Below are 18,540 nucleotides of genomic sequence, written 5' to 3' on the forward strand. Positions count from 1 at the left end.
TCAGCAGCCAAGTTAATCCCGTTAAATTTTTTTGTTGTAGGATAATAACTGGTAACCTTTACAGGATTCTTCTTCTTCTTCTTCTTCTTCTTGACCCTTTCTCAATTTATTAGGCTCTGCACTTGTTTGGGGTGAATCTATGAAGAGAAATGTATTAAGACAAAAACCCATTTCCTCAGCCAAAGAAACTAACTATACACAGTTAAAATTCCGAACCTGGATGGGAATCAAACTCGGGGCCCTCTAAACCAAAGGCCAGTGTACTGACTATTCCACCAAGGAACAAGACACCTGTACAGAAACCATAGGCCTACTGAACTGTATTTCATTTCCACTGTGCATCGAGCTTTGCAAATAGACCGAAGAGTCAAAGTACTTTAGTATAGACAGAGAATACTGACACAGGTGTAGTATAATATATTGCAAGTAGAAAGTGTAACGGATCAAATCCCGTTACAAGATGATATCTGTATTTTTATTATTGTATGATTTTATCTATATTATTATTATTATTATTATTATTATTATTATTATTATTATTATGTCCGTATTATTATTTTATCTGTGATATTATTACTATTATTGTAATTATCAGTCTTATTCAATTCTGTTTTGCAATGCCTGTTGCTTGCAAGATTGTACTTAGATGTATGCATATATACGTATGTGTAGAATAACACTCAATACCTGTACAGTGAGAATTGTTGTATATATCAGAGATTGGAAGTGACGTTGTTATATTGCTATACCACTGGCGATTCTGCCAAGTCATCGCCACTCCATGGCTATGTCATCGTATTTATTTAGATATGCGCTCAGAGAGTCGGCCGCTCAGGGCTATTTCACCACTGTATGTAATATCTGTCGCGTAGGTGGGAGTATGTCATTGTTATTTCTGGAGATTACGTAGCTGTGTCAACCAACGTCTATAAAAGGTGGGTGCATATTGTAGCGTCAGTCATTAGTTATACGGATGCAGTACAGTGAAGAAGTCTACTAGATCAAGAGGCCTTAGTTGGTCAGTCAACGAGTGTGAACGAGAGATGGTGAAGACTTAGTGAGCCATTAATTATTGGTCATTGAGAGAGTGAGACCAATAGGTTGGTCGCTCACTCAGTTGAAGACACGGACGCAAGGGCTTACCATGAAGTCAGAGAGGGCAACCCTAGACCTGCCAAGAGGTAATACCATATTGACTTACAAAGAAGTCAGATGATATGGAGAAGAAGCAGTCACAAGGATGTATCACCAAGTTAGGCGTGACACATCTACAGTAAACACCAGATCAAAGGAATATGTCGTAATTACACAAAAAGTGTTGAAGGTAGAGTCAAGTGAATCAGTGAGGGAAATATTTCGTATAAATTGTTAAATGTCCGGTCAAGAAGAATTCAAATTCATGCCTAGTTTCTTTCAGTTGCAATGTCATAATTTCATATTCTCATCTGTTTTATCGCAACAAGACTCACTATTTTTTTGATATATTATTTAAAGAATATATATTGTTCTATCAAACGAATTCATAGTTTCATTTCATTGACAGTAAAATATCTTAACCTCAAAATTAATGGGGAAACCGAACGCCAATCTCCCTTTCCCAGAACTTATATGGTATGTTGTCAAAAGTAAGCTTATTACCCCACACCCTAGAGATAGTCAAGAGTCTCATTCTATTATTGCTGCACTGAGTGGCAGCTGGCGCCCTTCAAATAACGTATGTGTAAGTAAGCAGGTAACAAGTAAGTGTGAGTACAAGGTCCGACGAGTGTGTATTTTATTTAATGAATGTTAATTTTCATAATTTCCATTTTAAATGCAGATATTCAGATTTTCAATATAAATTCATATTAATATGTTTGTAAAATTAGTCAGCGACTTAGGAAACTTACAAAGTCGCGCCCAACGTGGGGCATGAATAAATTCAGAATTTGGTCTGAATGACAGCATATCATAGGTTCATTTGGGACGAGTATGCACATTTAAGCCAACGGAATTATTACCCGTAAATGTCAGGAGTGTAATTTTGTGATATATATTTGTATTTTGGGGATATATCAAGGGATTTGAAGAGGGAAATTAATTTGAGATCACGTACTATCACTAGTGAACCAAAGATGGACAAGGAAGACAATAACAAGTCATGTGACGACGAGGTCATTGCTTCTGCGGACATCCAAGGTGAAATTCAGAGTAGGGAACAGGTGAAGACGATGGAAGCTTCTGACATAATTCAGAAAAGTGCAGAAATTGAGAAGCACGTTGAAACTCAAAACGAAGTCCCAGGGGGTAGGGAACGACAACTTCTTATTTTGTTGTTGGCCAAAATAAACGAGATGATTGAAAAGGTGGATATTAGTAACGAAAATAGTAAGAAAGAGATAAGTAATAAAACTGAACAAATGATTGGTAGTAGTAGTGAAAATAATAAGAAAGAGATGAAAGAATTAATTAGTAGTAGTGAAAATAATAAGAAACAAATGGAAGAAGTGATTGGTAGCTATAGCAAAATGGAAGAAAAAATTGATACTAGTAATGAAAATAATAACAAACAAATGGAAGAAGTGATTGGTAGCTGTAGCAAAATGGAAGAAATGATTAATAGAAGTATCGAAAATAGGAATAGACAGATGGAAGAATTAATTGCCAGTTATAAAGAAAATTTTAATGTGACCATTAGTAAAATAGATTCTAAGATATTAGAGATAAATAATCAAACATCTAGGTCAACATGTAAGTTAGAAAGTAAGTCAAATGAAGAATGTGTTGAAATTGAAGGTGAAATGAAGTTGAATCAGAGCGATTTTCATACTCAAATTAAGCATGATAAAGGAACTGGTACAGAGAATATCTCACAGCTAAGTAATAAGATTTCGAGTAATCGGGAAGAAATTCATGAGGTAGTTGAGAAAAGATTGGACAAAATTTACAATACAGTTAGGGAAGATACGAGGGAACAGATTAGTAGAATTGAACAAATTGAAAGCAAACTTGTGGAAGTCGGTGAACTACGGAACGAACAGGAAATGCTATCACAACAGGTGAGAGAGAGAGAGAAAGAATTGAAGGAAGAAGTGAGAATAGTGGAAGAGAATTCTGAGAGAGCAGCGGAAGAAGAAGAAGAAGAAGAAGTAGGAGGAGAAGAAGAAGAAGAAGTTGTGAACTGCCAGGGAGTGATACGGCAGAAAGGTAGAGGTGAGACGGCGAGAGAAGTGGTAATAGCGAGTGGTTTGTTCAGTAGGGATCGTGATTTAACTGGGTTTTCTGGAGAAGAGTTCAGTTCTGTAAAATTTGTAAAAGTAGTTGAGAAAAGATTTGCTAGTAAGTTGAGGAATAATAATACTGAATGGGAATACGTACTGGAAATCTTGTCGAACGTTTTTATCGGTGAAAGTAGAATATGGTTTCGAGTGTACTGGAATAATTTGTCTAATTTAGGAGAGATTAAAGGCAAATTCGTTGATAGGCTTTGGAAAGAATGTGTGCAAGGGCGCGCGAGAGAGAGAGAGCGCATGATAGCTGGGGAAAGTAGTATAGTAGAGAGAGAGGGAAAAATGTTAGCCGTGTATCAGAGAAGAGGTAGTGATCATGATCCGCAGAGGATTAATAGTTGTGTTGATGGTGATAGTGGTCGGAAGAGTAATCAGAGAGAATTGGAAGATGGGAGGCGTATGGATTTGAATTATGAGAGAGAGGGTCAGAAGAGTAACCAGAGAGAATCGGAAGATGGGAGGCGTATGTATTTAAGTTATGAGAGAGAGGATCAGAGGAGTAACCAGAGAGAATCGGAAGATGGGAGGCGTACGGGTTTGAGTTATCAGAGAGACTATGATAGTCTTAATATGAATATTATCCAGGTGACGTTATCGAGCCAGAGTATCTCAGATTCACAGGGAATCGGGTAGATTAAGTAGACAGGCTGAAGGTAGTAAATGAACTGGTATTTAGTATTTATTCAGTATAAGTAGTTATGTAATGAAAATAGATTTAAGAGTATAGTGTGATTGTGACCTAAGTAATGTTAAGTGAGATATTTAAGTAGTGCCGTATTCGTAGATCATGCAGTAATTAATGGTAGCAGTAAGTTAGACGTAAGAAGTGTTCTGGTAAGTGATGTAAGTACTTATAATACTGAGAATATGATGTAAGTAGTGAGATAGTAACTCCGATGATGGAAATTGTGATATGAAGAAGGTAAGTGAAGGTACTATTAGATATTATAACAGCCGTTGGGTAAGTCATAGTGAGTAAATAAGATAGCGGTACCAGTCAATTGAAGATATAATTGTAAGTTTCAGCCACGCCTTGTTGTACCAGATCTTGTGTATTCAGTTGTTTTAGGAGCTGACTTGGTTGCAAATCATGGAAGTAGAGTAGACTTTAATTTAGGTAGTGTGTGTCTGTTCTATGAGGAAACTAGCAAAAGAAGTACGTGTTAATTATGATGGTCTGAGGTAAGTGTGTTAGTGACGTATGTTCTTTGAAATATATGAGAGGTAAGTGAAGTTGTTCCTAGTGAGAGGAAATGTTTTGTTGGGTGTGTTACGTGCCTGTACGACCAGTATCCGAGGGACACTCGGTATGAGGCAGTGACGTGAGGTAATTTGAGTGAATTACAGGAGAAGTAATTGTGTTCGATGTCAGGTAAGCATCGAGAGGTATTTAGTGGTAAGTGAGGAAGAACATGTATATGAACAAATTTGTAGTAAATGACCATTGATCGTTTGTGGGAGGTAAGTACCCCAGTCAACTTAAAAATGCTAGTGATGTCTAAGAACAAATAAACATTTTGCTGGATTATGGAATAATTGAACCATCTTGTAGCCATAGTATTGATTCTTTAATTATTGTTGCCAGGGAGGATGTGATTTATTGAGATATGTAAGTTTACAAGGGCAAAATTGATTCAGTTTGAGTGACAGAGTGCTACTCAGAGTTCCATTTCATCATCTGCAGAGGCGGGAAATATGTCGAAGTTATTTTTTGTATCAGGGGTATTTCACTATTGAGAACCGTGTCGGGGAGTGTGCATAGTCTTTAAAAGATCAGGAAGGGGATATTGTCGGTATTTATAGTATTATGAATGTAAAGAAGTACTTCACGTGAGATTTGTTGAGATAATAATAAGAAGATTAAATTTTGTGAGAAACTGGCAAAATAAAACTAACATCTGCGATTTGCGTGTGAACCAAGTGTCGTATTGGTGTATTGGAAGAATAAGTGCTACATTGTCATGTACTGTGTGACAAAAAAAAAAAAAAAAACGGAGAACAGGACATTGAACAGTTATCTGCGATAACAATATGCGAAAAAAGTTCTCATATAAGTGAATTTTCACAAAATATTTTGATATGTTAAAAAAAAAAAAAAGGAGAAGAATGTTGTATATTGATTGAAAATTATTTGTGTGTGTTAAATTAAGGGCTATGCTCTTGTGTATTGTATGAGAATGGGACACTGGACAGTTATCTGCGATGACAATGTGCGAGAAAAATTCTCATACCTTTGATATTTTATAAAATGTATGGATGTTGAAAAAGAAAATTATTGTTGTATACTCATTTAAAGTGTTTATATGTGTCAGTGTTATATTTCTATTATGTTGTTTATAAATCAATCGATTCTTTGTTCTTCGATTTATTTATGAGGGAGGCGAATTGTAACGGTTCAAATCCCGTTACAAGATGATATCTGTATTTTTATTATTGTATTATTATTATTATTATTATTATTATTATTATTATTATTATTATTATTATTATTATTATTATTATGTCCATATTATTATTTTATCTGTGATGTTATTACTATTATTGTAATTATCAGTCTTATTCAATTCTGTTTTGCAATGCCTGTTGCTTGCAAGATTGTACTTAGATGTATGCATATATACGTATGTGTAGAATAACACTCAATACCTGTACAGTGAGAATTGTTGTATATATCAGAGATTGGAAGTGACGTTGTTATATTGCTATACCACTGGCGATTCTGCCAAGTCATCGCCACTCCATGGCTACGTCATCCTATTTATTTAGATATGCGCTCAGAGAGTCGGCCGCCCAGGGCTATTTCACCACTGTATGTAATATCTGTCGCGTAGGTGGGAGTATGTCATTGTTATTTCTGGAGATTACGTAGCTGTGTCAACCAACGTCTATAAAAGGTGGGTGCATATTGTAGCGTCAGTCATTAGTTATACGGATGCAGTACAGTGAAGAAGTCTACTAGATCAAGAGGCCTTAGTTGGTCAGTCAACGAGTGTGAACGAGAGATGGTGAAGACTTAGTGAGCCATTAATTATTGGTCATTGAGAGAGTGAGACCAATAGGTTGGTCGCTCACTCAGTTGAAGACACGGACGCAAGGGCTTACCATGAAGTCAGAGAGGGCAACCCTGGACCTGCCAAGAGGTAATACCATATTGACTTACAAAGAAGTCAGATGATATGGAGAAGAAGCAGTCACAAGGATGTATCACCAAGTTAGGCGTGACACATCTACAGTAAACACCAGATCAAAGGAATATGTCGTAATTACACAAAAAGTGTTGAAGGTAGAGTCAAGTGAATCAGTGAGGGAAATATTTCTTATAAATTGTTAAATGTCCAGTCAAGAAGAATTCAAATTCATGCCTAGTTTCTTTCAGTTGCAATGTCATAATTTCATATTCTCATCTGTTTTATCGCAACAAGACTCACTATTTTTTTGATATATTATTTAAAGAATATATATTGTTCTATCAAACGAATTCATAGTTTCATTTCATTGACAGTAAAATATCTTAACCTCAAAATTAATGGGGAAACTGAATGCCAATCTCCTTTTCCCAGAACTTATATGGTATGTTGTCAAAAGTAAGCTTATTACCCCACACCCTAGAGATAGTCAAGAGTCTCATTCTATTATTGCTGCACTGAGTGGCAGCTGGCGCCCTTCAAATAACGTATGTGTAAGTAAGCAGGTAACAAGTAAGTGTGAGTACAAGGTCCGACGAGTGTGTATTTTATTTAATGAATGTTAATTTTCATAATTTCCATTTTAAATGCAGATATTCAGATTTTCAATATAAATTCAGATTAATATGTTTGTAAAATTAGTCAGCGACTTAGGAAACTTACAAAAGTGTTTGTAGGGAGATTTTATTTGTAAATCTTGTGTTTTAGTAATATCTTCTGAATGATCTGGAGTGTGGTGATACAATACTTTATTTTTATTCCATGTAACTACCTAACCTGTACAGTGTACATATTTTTGTAACATATGGTATTTGTAACTAGTAGATATCATTTCTATATTTACTGGAACTGTCCAGAAAGTTTGACGTGAATTTTTGAACAGGGTGTGTTGGCCTTTGTTAGTTATGCATTCCAGAAATATGTTCTTAATATTCTGGAAATGGAAGGATCGCGATCGTTTGTGTTCGAGAAAATGGTTCAAAGATCGTGAGCGCAGAATGTGTTGTGATTGGTCAATCCGGGCAAGCTCCTGTATTGTGTTTGGCTACTCCACGGCCATATTTCCCTTTAAAAGGGGCTAGGCGGAATTTCGTGAGAGGTCTGAGGTCTTAAGTCTCTGAGCCGTCTTGGTCTTGGCCTGCCGAGCCTGCTGAAGTTTTTGACGTCATGAACGTCTCCTCGGTACCAGCATGGGCTGCCTCAGGGTAAGCGCTGTTGCTTTCTGTCCGGTTTTAAGTTCCATTAAGTTTTCGTTGGTGTATCACAGGAGTTTGCCCTAATCTCCACTCTTCTGATCAGATGTGAAAAGCAAGTTTTGGTTTCACTCCAAAATGCAATAGTATTTTGTGGTTCCTCCTACCTTCAATATTGTATTTGTGGAATTTGATTTGTACTGAGATGTATTTGCTTAACTCTTTGAACTTAAGGCAAAGCTCTCATCTAGGAACATCTAAACTGTATTTGTCAAAGAACGTGTATGTGGCATGTAGTGTGTGTCTAGATTTAGTGTACAGCTGAATTTGTTTTGGAAGTTAATTTGTATTGCTGATTTTGTAAATAATATTTTAAAAACAGGAGATCACTGTTGGCTTTTCGGAAAACTGCAACCTTCGGACCTCCACGGCTCTTTGTAAGGTTTACCAGTTTCCTTTCCACGTTCCTGGTTTATCATCATCAAGTTGCCCCTATTGATATTTACCAGTGTTGTTATTGGCGGAGTTCTGTGTAGTTCATCAGATGTTTTGTTGTTTGTGTAGTGTCTTAGGTACCGTGTAATTGCACTTAATTTCCTCCTTTAACTGTGTTTGGTGTAGCCACTTAAGTGCCGGTTACAAATGCATAGCATAATATTCTGCAGAGTGTTTGACTGTTAGGTTTGAATGGTTAAGAATCATTAGGTGCTCAAGGTACAGATAATAATGCACTAGGATCCTAAGCAAGTTAGATCATTAACATGCTTTATGAAATACCTCTAGAGAAACATGGCAACAAAATAAGCAAGAATTCTTGTTAATATGTGAGAGTCTCACTTATAAATACAAAATTGGAACTGGTGGATATTTTCAAATATATAGGATGTATATTCTCCCAGGACAACAATATACTAAGTGAAACTGAATTAAGGTGCAGCAAAACTAATGTAGTGAACTCACAGTTCCGACTAATGGTATTATGTAAAAAAGAAATGAGTTCTCAGATAAAACTACACAGTTCAAAAAAATTATGGGAACATGTTTCTGAACATATGCCATGCTCCACAAAACAATACCTCGCACTCGGGTATATTACCAACTAAACCTTTATTCTTTACTGTTGAAGTATACAAAAGAACATTGATGGATTCGCGTTCATTTACAGAACACAAACGGAAATGTCCAAATAGGGGCAAAAACAAAGTGATAACAGTCCTCCAGGATGGATTTTTATCACAGAGTGCTCAGTATGGTGTATGTCCCCACGAGCATTTATCACAGCTTGGTACCTACTTGGCATGCTCCGTATACGTCGACGGAAGTCACATTGCGGTATCAGGTCCCATTCTTCAAAGAGAGCCTGTTTGAGGTGTTGGAGAGTCTGTGGTGGAACAGGACACCCACGAACACTTCTGTCAAGCCTATCCCACATATGCTCGATGCGATTATGGTCGGGACTCACTGCTGGCCATTCCATCTCTTCAAAGTCCAGTTCTCTCAAGACAGCTCTGATGATGCGCACTATGTGAGCCTTGGCATTGTTGTGCATGAGTACGAATTCAGGGCCAACACCGTATGCAGCAACCAACAGATGCTGTAGCAGTATCTGCTCGATTTACCCCACAGCTGTAAGATTACCACTGACGACGACAAGATCCGTACGGCCATCAATACTGATGCCACCCCACACCATCACAGAACCTTGTCTGAATCGGTCACCTTCCTGGACAACATTTGGCATGTACTGCTCACCACGGAGTCTCCATACACATTGACATCCATCACGCCGTGTCAGGGGAAATCTGGACTCGTCTGTGAACAACACAGGTCTCCATTGGTGAAGTTGGCAGCTGACGGTGGTACGGGCAAACAGAAGGCGAGCCGCGCGATGTTGTTGCTTTACAACATGGGGCAGTCAAACAGGCCGTGTGGGTCATAAGGACACTTCTGTTCCTTACTGTCTGGTCAAACACCGTGACTCCAGTGACCCTCCTGATGTCTTGTTGCAGTTCTCCGACAGTTGCCGAATGACGCTGCAAAGCACAGATGGTCAGATATCAGTCATCCTGTGGGGTTGTCATGCATCCATGACCTCGTCCAACCCTCCTTGTGAACTGGTCTGTCTCACTGTAGCAAATCCTCAAGCGGTGAATAACTGACGGAGAGACATTGAGATCCACAGCATCATGACAAAAAGTCCATCCTTCCTCGATCAAAGTGACGGCCCTTGCAACTTGAACCTCGTTAAGATGTCTCATGGGATGTGCTGGTTGACGTACAATGTGCTCAAATGACCACAGTAGTCTGTATACCTCACAACGACACACAGACGCACTGCTATTCACTTTGATTTGAGGGGTCACCTGACAGTTTAATGCAAGGCTATGCCTACAGATGGAGTATAACTTTGATTTGACATAAACTGAGTAGCTAAGGTCTCAAGGTATGCTGTACGACCATTGGAACCCCATCTATCAAATTAACTTTCACATACCAGACATTAGAAAGCAGCTCCCCTAATTTTTTTGAACTGTTTTTTTTTTTTAACATCGGTCTATTTTCAGACCATCTTTGCTGTGCAGAAGTGAAAACTGGGTGGACTCAGCATATCTTATTCATAAGTTAGAAGTAACAGACATGAAAGTAGTTAGAATGGTTGCTGGTACAAACAGGTGGGAACAGCAGCAGGAGGGTGCTGGGAATGAGAAGATAAAGGCTAAGTTCAGAATGAACTTGATGGATGAAACTGTACATACAAAACGGCTTTCATGGTAGGGTCACGTGAAGTGAATGGAAGAGGATAGGTTACCGAGGAGAATAATGGACTTGGCCATGGTGGGTAAGAGAAGCAGAAGGAAACCAAGGCGATGATTTTTATCATCAGTTCTTTATGATTTAGTAATAAGAGGTGTAAAACTGAATGAGGCCATAGAACTAGCTACAAGTAGAGGATTGTGGAGGCACTTAGTTAATTTGCAGAGACTTGTAGACAATGTTGAAAGGCATAACAGTCTATAATGAAGGTGTATATATAATCTAACGATTCTATGAATGAAATATCTTTAAAGAAAAGTCTACATGGAATTAGGGATATCTAGTTGGAGGAAGAAGCAGGTTCAGTTACAATAATGCAGAAGTCGTAATGAAGTATGTGTTGGACTTAATAATAATAATAATAATAATAATAATAATAATAATAATAATAATAATAATAATAATAATAATAATAATAATAAAAGATTAAAATAAAGCACTACAACACAGTAGTGAAACCAGAATGCCTTTATGCTAGCGAATGTCCAGCACTGAACTACATGCTCGATAAATTAGAAATATTAGAAAGAAGAATTATAAGGAAAATATTAGGTCCTCTAAGAATTGCAGAGTTTTGGAAATTAAGAAGTAACAATGAAATTTACCAGAACATAGAAAACATATCAGAAACAGTAAGAAAAAGGAGATTGCTATTTCTTGGACACATTTACAGAATGGATGACAATAGATTAACTAAACAAATCTTCAAGTACCTTTGGGAAAAGAAATCAACTACCACCTGGATTCAAGAAGTCAAGAAAGACCTGTAAAGGAACAACATACGAGAAGAAGAATTATTGGAAAGAAAGATTTTTAGAAAGAAAGTCTTACAAATGAAAGGATTCCAAGGGAGGAAGGAAAAGAAAACAGGCACAAAGTGGACTGAAGACAGGAAAAAGAAGCACCAGTGAAACAATGAAAGAATACTGGAAGAAAAGGAAAGAACTAAGGAGGAAGAATTGAAATTGTAACGTGGTCCTTAGAAGGCTGGAACGCAAGAGGAATAATAATAATAATAATAATAATAATAATAATAATAATAATAATAATAATAATAATAATAATAATAATAATAGTATTTTTTACGGGGAAGTGTGGGAAATCTTTCACGAGATACTTGTGAGGGTCCGTACTCCACAAGCGTGTGAGATTCCTAGTCACTAAAACTCACCAACCCTTTTCCCCATGACGTATATCTCCACCCCGGAACCTTTCTCGCATTACTTCAGGGGGTGTCGTGCTAATTTCTCAGGTTTTTTCTTCCTTTATTTCTCCTTACTGCTGTTCATGAGCATTCATATCCCTCTTTTTCTGACGCAGGATGTCTTCTACATATACTGCTACCTGATCCTAAGATTCTTGGTTTCGTAGTATCACCTGCACAATAGTTTCTGGCACCTACTCTCCTTGCTCAGTATGTAAACAACTTCTCTGAATTGACCAATGATAGCATACGAAAAATGTGTGAAATACATCATCTACATCATTGCAATAAATGCACACCGAGTCGCTCGCTCTACCTACTCTATGTAGAAATTTCCGGAAGTATATGTGACCTATCAATAGTTGCGTAATGTAAAAGTTAACCTCACCATGAGCTCGGGCAACCCAATCAGCTAGACGTGGTATCAGCTGCTTAGCCCACTTTCCTCGAGGATCTTCCTCCCATCTTTGCTGCCACCGCTCCAGTCGTTGCCTATAAGCTAGCTCCTTAGCACGCTTCTTTCGAAGCTCCCCTTGTGTTCGCCAGACTTCCTGTCTCTCTAAGGCAAGTAAATCAATCAGTGCTATCGCTGCTACCATAAGAATCGCAGGTTCGGATACTGTATGATATGCGCTTGTAATACGCAAAGCTGATCTCCGCTGTACCGCAGCTATCCTTTGCCGGTATTTTTCAAACTTCAGAGATTCAGCCCAGACTTCGGCACCATATAGAATCGTCAAGTGAACTATCGACATCAAAAGTCGTTGTTTGCTAGACTTTGGACCTTTAACGTTGCTCATTATTCTACTCAGCGCAATCGTTGTTTTCACCACCTTATCTGACACCCGTTTGATATGATCCCAAAAGGTAAGTTTGGTATCAAGTGTCACTCTGAGGTACTTCATACTTCTAGATGTTTCAATTTCTGTTTGTCCAATATACATTGGAATGACGGTCGTGATCCTTTTTCTTGTCAAGAGAACAATCTCTGTTTTATGATCTGCCAGTTGTAATCTGTGATTCACCATCCAATCCTTCATCCGTCGCATCACTTTATTTAGCTTAAACTGAGCCAACTCCAAATTTCGAGCTACGATCATAAAAGCTATATCATCAGCATAGCCCACTAGCATCATGTCTTCCGGCATCTCTAACCTCAAGAATCCATCATACACAATGTTCCACAGATTTGGGCCAAAGATGGACCCTTGTGCTGCACCAGCTGTCAGCTCTTTCACTCTCTGCCCATTTTCTGTGTGATATACTAGAGTACGATCTTTCAAAGAATTTCTCATTATGTGCATGAGATACTCTGGTAGTTTGAAAGTATTTTGAAGCGCTTCCAATATGTCATTCCACCTTACCGATTTGAAAGCGTTCTTAACATCCAGAGTCACAAGAAGTGTCACTTTTCGAGAACGATGATTGCCCATTTGTGCACTTTTCGCTGTATTCAACACTTCTCATACTGCATCGATTGTCAAATGTCCTCCTCGAAAACCATGTTGACGATCAGAGAGATCCCCAGCTAGCTGAACTGCTGAAAGTATTCTTGGCTGCAAAAGTTTCTCTAATCCTTTACCAGCAGTATCCAGCATACATAAAGGCCTACAGCCTCCAGATTTCCCTTTGCTTATTAAAACTAGCTGACCTGTTTTCCAGCGAACACTAAAAACCCCCGATAGCAGGCAGCTATTGTACATTTTCAGCAGTAGCTGTGGACAGATATCTGCTATCAGCTCTAGTATCTCTGCTGGAATACTATCTGGTCCTGAAGCCGTTTTATTTCTAAGGGACCTAATCACTCTCGTCAATTCTTCTTGTGTAAAAAGTGGTACATCATCTATGAAGTCATCATCATCATAATCATCATCAGACCTCTCAGGATGATCTGGAATAATGTATCTACAATATCCTTCACTGCATTTGAGTCCATGATCGGGTTCAAGAAACTTCCAAGTTTCTTCATAACAATCTTGTATCCAAAACCCCACAGATCATCATCCACTTCCTTAGCCATTTTCCACCATTTGTCGACTTTACTCTTTTTGATAGCATTTCTCAGTTCTGTCTTCGCCGACTTGAGTGAGGTGTCTTCTTGGCTGACTCGTGCTCTCTGTGCCTTCCGTCTAAGTTGCAGACAACGTCTTCTCTGGTCAGCAATATCTTTGATCCACCAATACGCTGAACGCTTCTTGTTTCATAATGTATTAAGAGTCATGGACAGATCACATGCTCTCCAAATAAGCTGCATGGTGAGTTCAACACGTTTCTCAGCCACTTCTTTCCCTTTATAACAACAAATTTGTTCTGTTATACTATCCATTTCATTTCTTAAGATAGCAAGAAATTTTTCTCTGTCCGTACTTTCTATATTCCACCGTGTTGGTTTATACGATGTAATATTCATCTGTAAAGTTTCAGGAAGAACACAGGAAGAACACAAAAAATAATGTACTGGTGATCACTCCCTGTGTATTCTTCAATCACCCGCCAGTCATTGATTTTCAACACGATGTCCTCAGATACAAAAGTTACGTCCGGTATGGTTCCCCTACAGCCCAGTCGTCGAAAGGTTGGCACATTTCCAATATTAGTGACGATCAAACCAACCTAGCAGCCATCTCCATAGTTCGGCGCCCTCTAGGGTCATACTGTGACATACCCCATTCTATTGCTTGTGCATTGATCTCACCAACCACGATTAAACCCTTGTCAAAACCTTGTAATACATCCTCTAGGCCATCCAGCTTAGCCTGAAATTCAAATACTGACTCATTTGGTGTAAAGTAACAGCTCATTAAAGAATATCTACCAGTGCGGGCCCAAACAAAACCGTCTCCGCATCCTTGGTTTGATACTGGGCATCTACCCAAATCTGGCATCCAAATTGCAGCTGTCCACAATTATACACGAACCATCCTGGGTGGTCTCTGTCTTGATAAGGTTCACTAAAAAAAAAATACATCTACTCGTATCTCAAAGATCATCAGCGTCAAAAGATCATTGGCAGTTCTACTCCTGTGCATAACTGCCTGAATAACCTTCGTCATTTACTACTGGTTTTAGCCTTTTTGAGAGCTTCACGAAACGCTGTGCAGACTCTTGAGCCAAGAACATGACTTCGATTAGCTTCGTCAACGTTAATGTCTGTGCAAATTATGCACCTTGGATTTGCTTTGCAACCTACCGCCCTACGCCCAGCTTCTCCGCACTTAAAACAAAGTTTGCTTCTATCTGCACCTTTGCAGTTTCGTGCATGGTGCCCATATGAAAGACATCGAAAGCAGCGAGATACCACGATCCTTTTTCGAATTCTACAATCCAACCATCCTATTTTAATTTTACCAATTCCTAAAAGTTTCTGAGCCTCCTTATCTTCTATCTCAATAATAGCAAGTTTTTGCACTTGTGTCTAGGGAATGTCGAGGTGCAGCCATCATCGGCTACGCTCGGGACAGCTCGAAAAATCTCGGCGTTTAGGACCTCCTACCTATCATGGCGATTTCGCGCCACGTGTGGAGCAGGAGAAGGAGGAGAAGCAGAAGAAAAAGCTTTGTTTTGCTGTCGAGGGAATGTCGAGGTGCAGCCATAAAGCATGTCCGCCTGTTCCCGCGAGGTGCAGCCGATGCAGTTTTCGTGAAGCCAGCACTGTGTCTCGTGAGCGCAGTGCGTGGAGCCGCTCCCACGTTTTAAAGTATGAATATCCTTCATTCTTAAGCAATAGTACAAATAAAATCTGTCTCTCCAGACACCGTGCATGTTTGTATAACTTTAAAGCCTAGAGTTTTAACTACGGTACTTAACTATATTTTTAAAGCATTTTCAAGTCCCTGAAAAATAATCAGGCGGCAAGATTGAACAACGAACATTACGTGTTTAAAAATGATAGAAATAATGAAACTAAATAATAATTTTTGCTTCTTTCTATTGCGATAGTTGAATGTTAATACTGATAGTAATAATAAAACTCAATAAGGATTTAAGTTTGTTCGAATCCTTGGCTGAATGGCCAGCGTTGTGGCCGTCGTTTCATAAGGTCCCGGATTTGATTCCCATCCGGATCGGAGATTTTAATCCCATCTAATTACTTCTGGCTCAGAGACTGGGTGTTAGTGTTTGTTCCACCACTTTTCTCTTAATATTCAGACAACACACTGAGCCTCCGTGTCTCAAACGGCAGCGCGTCGGCCTCTCACCGCTGGATAACGTGGTTCAAATCCCGGTCACTCCACGAGGGATTTGTGCTGGACAAAGCGGAGATGGGACAGGTTTTTCTCCGGGTACTCCCGGTTTTTTTCCTGTCATCTTTCATTCCAGCAACACTCTCCATTCTCATTTCATAGTATCTATCAGTCATCAATAAATCACCTTGCGAGTGGCGATCCCATCGTACATTAGCCTAAATATGCTTCATTCATTTCATCCTTGACCCGGTCAAGGAAAACAGGAGGTAGTTTTTTTTTCTTAAATTCAGACAACACACTGCACTCCCAACCACCGCAGAAACATGCAATAGTGATTACTAGACTTCGGATATTTAGGTGTTAATTTTAGCTGCCTAAAAGACTGTCAAGTAGTTTCTAAAATACTTTTAGGCAGTTTCAATTGTACGTATTTTGATAGGCATTAATTAAAATGCCATACTCATTTTGCTAAATTGATAATCAATCAATCAATCACTACTGATCTGCATTTAGAGCAGTCGCCCAGGTGGCAGATTCCCTACCTGTTGTTTTCCTAGCCTTTTCTTAAAGGACTGCATAGAAATTGGAAATTTATTGAACATCTCCCTTGGTAAGTTATTCCAATCCCTAACTCCCCTTCCTATAAACGAACATTTGCCCCAATGTGTCCTCTTGAATTCCAACTTTATCTTCATTCTGTGATCCTTAGTACTTTTAAACACACCACTCAAACTTATTCGTCTACTGATGTCCTCCAACGCCATCTCTCCCCTGACAGCTCGGAACATACCACTTAATATGCTTACAATATTGTGATTTTTTATTCCACCTTTTCAATACAATTGGTTTTATGTTGTTAGATCATAGTGCTACAACACTATTTTTAGATCATAGTGCTACAACACTATTTTATGATTATGATCTAACAACATAAAACCAATTGTATTGAAAAGGTGGAATAAAAAATCACACTATTGTAAGCATATTATATCAAATTCAATATGGGTCTAATTACACCCAGTCTCTGAGCCAGAAGTAATTAGACGGAATTAAAATCTCCGATCCGGATTGGAATCAAATCCGGGACCTTCTGAAACGATGGCCACAACGCTAGCCATTCAACCAAGGATTCGAACAAACTGAAATCCTTATTGAGTTTTATTATTACTATCAGTATTAACATTCAATTATCGTAATAGAAAGACGCAAAAATCATTATTTAGTTTCATTATTTCTACACGTAACGTTCGTTGTTCAATCTTGCCTCCTAATTATTTTTCAACCGAGCTCAGTAGCTGCAGTCGCTTAAGTGCGGCCAGTATCCAGTATTCGGGAGATAGTAGGTTCGAACCCCACTGTCGGCAGCCCTGAAAATGGTTTTCCGTGGTTTCCCATTTTCACACCAGGCAATTAATTACGGCCACGGCCGCTTCCTTCCCACTCCTAGCCCTTTCCTGTCCCACCGTCGCCATAAGACCTATTTGTGTCGGTGCGACGTAAAGCAACTAGCAATTATTTTTCAGGGACTTGAAAACGCTTTTAAAAATATATTTGAGTACCGTAGTTAAAACTCTAGGCTTTAAAGTTATACAAACTGTACGGCGTCTAGCTGCATCGGCTGCACCTCGCGGAAATGCTTTATGGCTGCACCTCGACAGAAAAACAAAACAAAGCTTCTTCTTCTTCTTCTTGCCCCACACGTGGTGCGCAATCGCTAGGTAGGCGGTACTAAACGCCAAGATGACTCGAGCAGGCCCGAACATAGCCGATTATTGGCTGCACCTCGACATTCCCTAGACTCAAGTAGTTTTTGCGCCCCCTGTTGTTCGGATTATTAATTGATACTTTCAGTGCTCCTTAAAAATTCTGAAGATCCTCTCTTACAGCTTCCTCTACATCTAAAGTAGTGGTGATACTGTCCATGTCCCGAATTTCCAAGGTAGTGCAGGGAGTCAAAGTCTTCACGTCCCCATCCGTTCCAAGGACACCTCTTAAAGATTGGTTAAAATTGTCCCTGTTCTCATTTTGTCTGGCTTTATTAAAAGTGAGAAGAATCGCCCCAGTCTGAGATTTATGAATAGATCGAATGCTCACCCCGCTGTCTTCCGGTTTTATTTTACTCTGAATACCCTTCAAAACATCTGGAAAAGTCTTGTCGTTTGTTGATTTGATAAGAATAGAATAGAATAGAAAATGTTTTATTGTTGTTAGGCAACTGGCAGTTGCAATGGACAGGGTCATAGGTGCATAGTTACAAAATATTACAAGTATCTCATTAAGCACAGAAAATAAATACAACTATATACACAAAAGTTAAAATAAACATAACACTATTCATCCAAGAGAGTGATAAATAACTACTAATTTACCAACGTGTTAGGATGGCGTTGACCTTTATTACCCCCCTTGAAACAGTGTTATTTTTCCTCCAAATTCAGATACTGAGTAGAAGCTATTGGATGTCAACCAGTTTTTAAGGGTTCTTTTGAAGTTACATAGGGGCATATCCTTTACTCGGGCAGGTAGTTTGTTTAATAATTTAATGCCATTATACCTATAGTTTTCTTGTGTTTTTCTCAGCCTAACATGTGGTAAATCTAAATCGTTCCTATATCTTGTGCCATATGAGTGTACATCGCTACAAGTTGTTAGGTCGATGGGATTTTCTTTAGTATTGAGTATACTATG

General features: G+C 38.7%; 1 protein-coding gene across 10 annotated transcripts in view; it reads right to left on the reverse strand.

Moving 5' to 3' along the window:
- LOC136863993 (glutamine amidotransferase-like class 1 domain-containing protein 1) overlaps positions 1 to 18,540 on the reverse strand; it is a 717,178-nt gene that overhangs the window by 161,247 nt on the left and 537,391 nt on the right. For 8 of the 10 annotated variants that reach the window (XM_067140477.2, XM_067140475.2, XM_067140473.2 and 5 more), the window contains one exon: positions 57 to 137. The exons of the other annotated variants lie outside the window; for them this stretch is intronic. In XM_067140477.2, coding sequence (XP_066996578.2) covers positions 57 to 137 — 81 coding nt within the window. The remainder of the gene's footprint in view (positions 1 to 56; positions 138 to 18,540) is intronic. 10 annotated transcript variants of the gene reach the window in all.

The sequence above is a fragment of the Anabrus simplex genome, chromosome 2 (assembly GCF_040414725.1).
Source record: "Anabrus simplex isolate iqAnaSimp1 chromosome 2, ASM4041472v1, whole genome shotgun sequence".
In the NCBI taxonomy this organism is placed as follows: domain Eukaryota; kingdom Metazoa; phylum Arthropoda; class Insecta; order Orthoptera; family Tettigoniidae; genus Anabrus; species Anabrus simplex.